This window comes from Alligator mississippiensis, chromosome 5, assembly GCF_030867095.1.
Source record: "Alligator mississippiensis isolate rAllMis1 chromosome 5, rAllMis1, whole genome shotgun sequence".
NCBI lineage: Eukaryota > Metazoa > Chordata > Crocodylia > Alligatoridae > Alligator > Alligator mississippiensis.
Window position 1 is genome coordinate 197,302,760 of NC_081828.1, and position 9,731 is coordinate 197,312,490.

General features: G+C 40.4%; 1 protein-coding gene across 1 annotated transcript; it reads left to right on the plus strand.

Moving 5' to 3' along the window:
• The first annotated feature begins 290 nt into the window (after positions 1 to 290).
• KLF6 (KLF transcription factor 6) lies at positions 291 to 9,356 on the plus strand. Its single transcript, XM_006278006.4, has 4 exons — positions 291 to 796; positions 3,707 to 4,280; positions 6,040 to 6,163; positions 6,559 to 9,356. Exons 1-4 carry the CDS (start codon positions 695 to 697, stop codon positions 6,608 to 6,610), a joined length of 852 nt encoding a protein of 283 aa, XP_006278068.1. The 5' UTR covers positions 291 to 694; the 3' UTR covers positions 6,611 to 9,356.
• Positions 9,357 to 9,731: the final 375 nt, after the last annotated feature.

Genomic DNA, 9,731 nt, shown 5'->3' on the forward strand with positions numbered 1-9,731 from the left:
GCATTATATACCCTGCTAAAAATAGCCTCCCGTGCGGCGGGCCAATCAGGACGGGGCGAATTTCGAATCGGCCCAATCGGAGCAGCCGTCACGGAGGGGCTCGGTCACGCCAGGAGGGGCCGAGATGCGTCGGGCGCACCGATTGGGTGAATCTGACATCATTGGAACGCGGCGTAACGACTTTGTAGCGAAGATTGGGCAGCGTTCGGAGCCGGCGTAATAGGATCACGAGGGGCGGGGGGGGGGAGCGGCGGGGAAGGAGGGAGGGGGGAGGAGGAGGCAGTGGCCAAGGAGAGCTTTGAATAGGGAAGTTTCGCAGGGGGTGACATTTGCAGCGGCTCGCACTGTTTGCAAATATTGTGCGGGCTCCCGAGCAAGTGTCCTCTGCAAGCCACGGGAGAGCAGCGCGGCGGCGGCGCCAGCCTTTGGAGACTTTGCCATTCAACTTTGCATGAAACTTTGCCTTTTTATTATTATTATTATTATTATTTTTCCCTTTCGTTCTTCCTAGCGCTCCGACAGGAATTATTATTACACGGCTTTTATTATTGTTGTTGTTATTTTTCTGCTTCTGGAGAAGGGGGGGTGGAGGGGCTCGGCCATTGGCACCCCCGCGCACACGCGTCCCCTCCGCACACAGGAGGCTTTGTGTGCTCGTGCCCAGCACTGACTTTGTTGTTGCAACTTCCGAGACATGGATGTTCTCCCAATGTGCAGCATCTTCCAGGAACTCCAGATTGTGCACGACACTGGTTACTTCTCCGCTTTGCCATCTCTGGAGGAATATTGGCAACAGGTAAACGAGGAGGTTGATGTTGTGATAGTTGATGATTAGATATATTTTTTATTATTTTTTTTTAAATCATGATTTATTTATTTTTAATCCGTCTTAACGGAGAAGCGGATAAAAATGCCTAAGCGCCCCTGTGATTTGCAAATGGTATTATACAAAACAAACCCGAGGTTTGGAAGCAGGTGTTTCTGGTGGGCTTTGAATGTCAGGGTGGCTTTGCAGCGAGTGGATGTGGCGGTGCGTCTGTCTCGTCTCCCTCCTGCGCTCCCCATTAGCAGAGGGGCTGTCAGTGAAGCAAACGGAGGCCGAGGTGTTTGAATGTGTTTTCTGGGGCTTTTTGGCTCATCCCCACCCGAAGGAGCAGAGCAAGAGCCCAACTCCTGAGATTTGCTTTCGCTTGATTCAGTGCAGTCCCTGGCAAAAGTTTGGGGCTTGTACCAGGTCCAAACTCTGCAGCTGGATCTTGTCATCTCAGCTCCCTCCCCCACCTCCTGTTTGCCAAGAGTTGTTTTTCACCCTTGGATTTTTTTTTTTTTTTCTAAATGGTGGTGATGGGGAAACAAAAACCAAAAAAAACAAAAACCCTACCAGTTTCTTAAAGCTGTTTCCAGCTCAGAGAAACCCCCCACTCCGGTTTACCTGCTGTCCTTGTTGACCAGCCAAAAACAAAAAAAAAAAATTTGCACAATCAGTGAGTTGTCAGTCATATGACAAGGATCCTGTTTTGCTAATTGCCTTGAGTCTTGCAAGGAGGAAGAACTGGGGCATCTAGCCTTTAATAGACTTTTATTTTATTTTATTTTATTTTGCTTCAAGTAATGGGATTGCTTGAGACCAGATTGCCTTGGACATTTTTGCACGGTCTGGTTTTCCATTGGAGGGGCCGGGGTTGTTTACTATCCCCCATGCTGCCTGTTTGCTTCCCTTGACAAACAGACCGACCAGATCAGATACCTGCTTGTTTGCAAGAAAGACCAGACGTGTTTCAAGAAGGTTGAAATGCAAAGTGTTACAACCTTCACTAATTGTATGTACCCCCCCATGCGCGCACACACACATACACACACACACACCTTTCAAAGAGGCAGCTCCATAGTACGTGATTGAAATGGAGCTAAGTAGTTTCCTTCAGGCATTGGGATTTTTGGCCAAGAGCCAGATCTGTTTCCCAGTAGCCTTCAGAGGCATTTAAACTTGTAGAGAGCTTCATTCGGGTCCCCATTACTAACTAAGTAAGGAGGGATTTAAATCCTTGGGAATATTAAAGCTTAACCGGATCATAATAAACATCCTTTGCTGTTTTCTTGGAGACTCAATACACCATTTTGTTGCCTATAGCATTATCCTTTTGTAATTTGCATTTCAAACCAGTTATCTAATTATAGGCAAATATATAAATATTGGCTGTGTGTGGGTGTTTTGGGGTTTTTTTGGTGTTTGTCTTGTTTTGGGTTTTTTGGGTTGTTTTCCACCCCCTTCCATTTTTGTCCAGCCTACCAGCTGGATAGGACATGTGACCCAGTCCATTTGAGTGGTGCTAGGGGGGTGGGAGGAGGGGGATCGGACCCAGTCTATAATAGCACTTCTGCCTGGGGAGGGTTTCTAAGGGGGACATGTAGCATTAGGAATGGTTTTGCATTTTGCTTGTGTGATTGTCTTTGGAAAGATGATCTTGTCATTGCTAAAATATGTAAAACATGATGTGAAAACGTAGTGTGTAGACCTGCCAGTAAGCCTAACCTTAGATGAGTTGTACTATTACAGTAAAAAACAAGAACAAACAGACCCCATTGTTTTAAAATGCAATACCCCTTTCTTCTCCAAATGGCTAGAAAGTTTGAACTGGTAAAGAGATGCTGATCTCTGCACCTCAACTCACTTGCAAGGTTGCTAGATATTTTTGCTTTTTGTTTTTTTTTTTGTTTTTAGAGGGGAGGGTTGGGGGGAGGCTTGTTCATGTCCCATTACATGTATATTTGAACAGAGTACTTTCTTGGCAGATGGTCAGAATTTTAAAAGGAAGTCTCCTTTGGCACTGGGTGAAAGAAATAGAGAGATGACTCATACAGTTGCACTTTTGGCCAGTAGATAAAGTTCTTGTTCATTGTGGGACTCCCAGCAGGACCTCAGAGTAATTTCCCCTTTTGCATCCTATACAATAGCACATTACTATTCTGGACGCCCCCCCTCACTTCCCCCCCCCCCCTTCTGTTGTTGTTACGTTACTCTGACCACTAACTGAAGCAGTTAAAGTTATGTGGCATGCATGCCATTGCACTTGGAAATGACATTCTTTGAAAGCCTAGTAGGTCGAGTTATACACAGGAAATGGGTGGTTATCAGCAGTTCCATTGATGTCCCCTGAATGCAGATTGTCAGCTACTTGCAGCCATACTAGAATGTGGCTTTGTTTTGTGACACAGCACTTGGGTTTTACTGCACGTCAGAGCATGCACTGTATTCAGCTTGGTCCTTTTAACCTAGGCTTGTATGTTAGAGATACAAAATTACTTGAAAATATGACTAAACGCCTCTTAGAAAGTGTAAGGAACATGCCTAATTTTATCATTATTAATAATAATAATATACTGACCTTTCACTGTTAACCTTCTAAAACTATAATTTTTGTCATGGTGATTATAATCAGACTGATGCAATAAAGTAATGTATACAAATCAAAACTGACTTTACCTTTTAAGCTTTGCATTTGAACTCTTGCAAACTGAGTTCACCATAACGTCACCTGGTTCTGGCTGGAGTAGCCTCTAATTTGCAAGGTAGCTTGTAATCTCAACCACCGCTCTTCCTTGCATGCTATTTGAACTTTGAAACCATAACCCGGCTTTTATTTTTAAACACTTTTGTAATTTTTTTCTTTTTTTTTTTTTTTTCTCCTCTCTCATTTTTTTGCAGACGTGTTTAGAGCTGGAACGGTATCTTCAAAGTGAACCCTGTTATGTGTCTGCATCTGAAATTAAATTTGATAGCCAAGAGGATCTCTGGACCAAAATTATTCTGGCACGGGAGAAAAAGGAGGAATGTGAACTGAAGAATACCTGCATTCCAAAAGAGGACAATCCTAGTAGCCAGAACATAGAGACCAACAGTTTGAATTCAGATGTTAGCAGTGAATCTTCAGACAGCTCTGAGGAACTTTCACCTACTACTAAGTTTACCTCTGACCCAATAAGTGATGTCTTAGCCAATTCGGGAAACTTGAGTTCATCCGTCACTTCTACACCACCATCTTCTCCTGAGTTGAGCAAGGAACCTTCTTCTCAGATATGGAATTGTATACCTGGTGAATTGCATTCACCAGGTAAAATTCGTACTGGTACCATTGGAAAGACTTCAGAAAAAGGTACCCCTGTCAATGGCGACTCCTCACCGGATGGCAGGAGACGTGTTCACAGGTGTCATTTCAACGGTTGCAGGAAAGTTTACACCAAAAGTTCACATCTGAAAGCACATCAGCGCACTCATACAGGTGAGTAATCGTTGTGTCTAGTAGGAATGGCTGGCTACTGTCGGGATTGTCCCTATTGTTAGCGTTACACAATCACTGGATGCAAGCCCAAGAATGAGGAGAGAAATACTATTGCACCCGGAGGCTTATGGAAACGGAAGATCCCAATTCCTCGTTTTCTTTGTAAGCCAAGTGAAGCCTAATTTGGTGCTGACTAGTTTTGTGTCACAAATGAATGGTTCCAATTTGCTAATTGAACATCGGTCAAGAAGTGTCAGTGTTATTTAGTCTTTCCATGACAGATTGAATTTGCTGACATTTTGTCTTTGAAAAAAGAAGGAGATTGAGGCTCTCTCTCAGAATTTAGGATTTCATATAAAATGGCCAGAAGGAGTGCTAGATGGTCTCATAAGAAGTGCTGCTGGAGTATTTTTTTCCTACACCAGGTTTATTAAATTGAACAGCCCAAAGCCTTGCCTATATTGAGCATAACTGCAGTTGGACACTGTATACAGGGAAAACAATCTTTTGTGTAACTTAGAAAGCCACAAAGCATATCACTTTTTCTAACGTATTCCTGTAAGGCCACTTTAGTTGTATCGCTTATTATGGTTTCTCTTAAGAAAGGAAGAAGGAGGGGGGTAGAAAACCCCTGAGCTACAGTATTTTATTACTTTAAAACTTGGATTCAAAATATCAATTCGCTTTCTTTCATCGTAACCCAGAGAAGTGGATAGACACTGCAGGGCATGTATAAATATTTTATGGTGAAGGTAGCTGGCACAGTTGATTTTTTTAACATTAATATTCTTGATGACTGCAGTTAGATATGTAGAGCAGCTGGTTGGCTTACTAGTCACAGCTTCAGGTGAGGAGCAGGTTCTGCATCCTTCCTGTGAAAGTCGGTGGCCATTTTCCAGAAAAGCTGTTTTCCGCACCCGCTTGATGAAGATTGGTAGTAGAAGCGTGGAAGGTGGGGGGAGGGTGATGCAAAACAAGGCCCTTTCAGTGATCCACCAGCTCAGCTGGTTTGGTTTGTTTTGATGGGAAGTCAGAGCTGGCCATGCTGATGTGGAAGTGAAATAAAATGAGGCATTTTCACAAAAAAAAGGGAAAAGCAATTTCCACTGAAGCCCCAGCTCTTCAGCAGACTGTAAATAATTCCTAGCGACATAACCATTGCTCTGCTGCTCTGTGACTAGGAACACGTCCATGAATTGCTGATAGTGTCTTTCAAATGCTAACTTTGAAGCCAGCAGTGTTCAAAGTGGCATTGCTGTAAGTTTTTTACTCTTCACCCTGCTTATATGGGTCATCAGGAAGAGGCTGCATGGCTTTTTTTTTTTTTTCTTCTTTTTCAGATAACCTGTCTTAACAGTGGACTTTGAAACAGCACAGTAGCCTAGTTATGTCAATAGATCAAAACCTGTATAGGTCCCTTGGTCATTTTGACGTATGAAGTCAATGGCATCACTCCTAACTAATTTAAAGGGAACAGAAACAGTAGAAAGATGGCTTCAGTTGGCTTCCTTTGGTTCTTATTCAGTCTATCAGCTTGTTTTAGCAGGGGTGGTACATTTTTGCAGGTTGCTATGACAGCAAAGTGATTATTAAGTAAGAATCATCTGACTGAGCATTCAAGCTTCTGCACCTATGTTCACAAAAGCTTTGAAATGTTATGAACAAAACTGCGTCTCTATGTATATAAAATGAATATGAGCCAGTATTTGTCTTTATGTGAATGAAGTCATGGCTAATCTGTAATTTGTTTTATTTATAGGAGAAAAGCCTTACAGATGTTCATGGGAAGGGTGTGAGTGGCGTTTTGCAAGAAGTGATGAGTTAACCAGACACTTCAGAAAGCACACTGGTGCCAAGCCTTTTAAATGTAGTCACTGTGACAGGTATGTGAATGAAGTGCACCTTTTCAAACAGTTATTTCAATGCTTTGCGGATAGCGGGTGTAGGTGATTTAGAGGGTTCCTTCATAAAGAGGCTACAGACACATTGCTTCAGTAAACATTAAGTCTTGTATTTTTAATATAATATTACATTTCCACTATTTAAAAAAAAACACTATTTACTACCTGTAACGTAGCTTGTATTTTCAGGCACTGGGTGTTTGTCTCAGAGATGCCTTGTGCTAGTGCATTATCAAGGGAATCCGCTTCTCTTCTTGATAAGATTGGTCTTGACTGAGCAGAAAACTGGTAGCTAGGAAAATTGTCGTTGTCTATATTGAGTTCCTCATGAGAATGACCATAGACTAATGTGAAATCCAACTGTCCTTCCTCTGCAGGTGTTTTTCCAGGTCTGACCACCTGGCCCTTCACATGAAGAGACACCTCTAGATGGGTCAAGAGGTGAATCCTGCGGGCTAAGAGGCTTCAAGGTTGAACAGCCTTGAAAGGAGGGATGCGTGTTCCAGCCAAAGCATGCCATTTTGCACCCTACCCAGTTGCCTCCAGGACCTCTCTTCCTTGAAGGTCTTTTGAGGGCTAATAAGTCATGTAAGAAATGGCATAGCAACCGTGGTGCGTGATGTTTGGGGTTTCCTGGACTCATACACTGGTACCTAACCTTCTGAGTGGCTCCTAAGCCTTTGCTGTGAGCATGTGCACTGAGAATGTTAATGATTGGGCGACTGTATGTTATGAGGATCTATTGATGACTGTATGCTGAGGCACATTTTTTTTCTTTTGGTTGTTTTATAACTGTAAGAAAAAAAGTCTGAATGTTTTGTATGTAAGGACTATACTGCGAGATGGGACGACCACCAATCATTTCCAAGGGGTGGGGGGAGGGGTGCCTGCACCTTTTAGAGGAAGACATGGAGAGGGGAAGGGGGAAAAAAAGTCAGGATGGCAGAATGGAGATGGGGACACCCCCCATTCCTGTGTGAGAGGAGCTTTAGGTGTCTGGTGCAGCTATTAAACGTGCAATGTGTCAAGTAGCTTGTTTTACTTGCTACAGAGCTCATTTGTAATCCATTGTATAAGCTGTGTATTTACAAATATAACACAACTATAACTTTTCATTATAATACAAAGGTTATTGCATGGTTCTGGGGAACTATATGCTTTTCCATTCTTTAATCAGGACTGCAGTTTTGATTCCAGTTAAGAGCAGCTAAAATACAATTGGTCTAATGTTACATAATATATGGAACCTGAATAATTTTTTCTGTTGGGTGGATAAAACCACTATTGGTTAGAAACTGATTTTTCTCATGCAGCTAATTTTTCTCTTATTTATGCCTTGAGGACTAATTTCTGGTTTTTCTAGCTGTTAATGCACTGTTGACCTTAATAATGGTGCCTTATGCAAGTGACCTTCTCTTGTAGGGGGTCTTATACAGGGGTATGGGTGATGCATGCTTTATTAAGGCTCTCTTTTCACCTGGCATTGTACTGTATCAAGTGTATAATATGAGGGGGGGAAAAAGTTACTCCTGGGGTCCTCCTTCACAAAGACAAATATAGAGAAAAGTCCTTCATGTCAGTACAGTATTTGTTAAACTAGACAATTTGACTGTGTTACAGTATAATGCATATAACAATTGAATACCTGACCAATTTTGCCACCTTGAGACTTTTTTTATATTGACTTGCACAACAATTGTGTATATACACACCCCAACTGTACTTAATATGGAAAGTTTTCATGCATATTAAAGATACAGAAGTATTAAAAGATGTATTTGCTTAAAAGGCACAAGTTTCACATCTATATATCTAGCTATCTGTTGGTCATACAGAAAGAAATTATGATACTTTTTTTTTTAAAAAGTGGGCAGAAAAATTCTTGTGTATGTATATTTGTGTGTACAGTCTGTGTATGTGTGTATATATAGAGATAATATATAAATATTTTTTTAAAGGGAAAAAGAAATTAGAAAACGTAGCTAGAAAATGCCACAGCCTGTGAAGATTTTTTTTCCCCCAATATGGCCATAAAGGAGACAAAGAAATGAAAGATACAGCTATTAAAATCTAGCATTTTAGAGGCTTTACCTTTAGCTTAATGGTTTGCTAAAGGCTTTGTTGGCATTCAGTCTTTCTCAGACTGCTGACTGTGTTTTGTAGTTATTAGGTTGTCTGGAATAGCATATCTGTGGCCATTAAAAAATGGCATGGACAAATATTGGCATGCTGAAAGAATATTAGTTGGGTACAGATGATGTACGTTAAGATTTTGGCCTTCAAGATTGTTGGAGGATCTGTAAGTGAGCTAATTATTGTGGAGGTTAAGTTCTAATTTTAAATAGTACACCTAAAATAAAGAACATAAGGCTGTTTCCTCTTAGATTAGAAATAGTCTGTCAAAAAGCAGTAAACTTTTTTTTTAAAAAAAACAGCTCACCACAGTTGGATGCAATTAACCATGTGGTCCATATTATTTTTTTATTTATTTATTTTTGGTCTTGCTTACTATGCTAATATTTTGGCACATCTTCCTGGAAACGTGTGTAGATTAGTGATATAAAAACAGTATATGCAAAGTACCTGGTTCCAAGGAACAGGCAGGCCTAAATCATTCTCTCTCTTCATTGTTTTAGAATGCCTGAAAATGCACTTTTTTTTTTTTTTTTTTGGAACACAAACAATTCCCAGAAAATGGATTTACTCTCTTTCTTTGTTTTTAAGCTCCTTATTTGCAATGTTATTTGCTTAGCCATACAATTTCTGATAAATTAAAGCAAAAAAAAAACAAAAAAAAACTTGCACTGGCTTGTCTCAATTGTGAAATACCATCAGACTTGTTTGGAAGGGGTGGGGCTGTGTGCCATATGTCAAATGCCTGTCATTTTCATAATAAGCAAGTACATTCTGTTCAGGTGATAACTGAGCCTCAATCAAGCTGAAAAAAAAATAAAACATTTTTGCTTGAAATTTAAGAAGAAAAAGTTTCTATTAGTGAAATTTTCCTTTTTTTGTTTTTGAAGCACCCTGTTATCTAAAGAATCTCTTTGTAAGATTTTTGTAAAGATTTTGTTTTACAAGATTTTATTTGAAATTGTTTTTTGCAAGATTGTTATATTTCTGTATGAATGTATTTTTTATTGGAATAACATAAAAAAGAAATTCTTATCAGCAACACTTGTCTGGTTTTCTGTCTTTCTAATGTAAAGTATTAGAGTAAAACAATATAGTATAAAATAATACACACACAATCATTTGCTATATGGTTGCTATAAGGAGTGATAGCAACCTCTATACACTTCCCCTTGGATTATCTAATTTTAGGTCATTTGCCTTTATCGTCCACAGAATAAACTGGCCAAACTCTTACTCAGCTCACAAAAAGGAAACATTGCATCTGTTCTGTTGCTACGACCAACAAAAATGTTTCTTCCCTATTGCAAAACTACAGTTGATTAATCCTCTCCTGTCTGAATGAAGGAATGTGCTTAGTATGCATAACAATGCATTTTAACTTTATTGCTATTACTATAACACACTTGTATTCCCA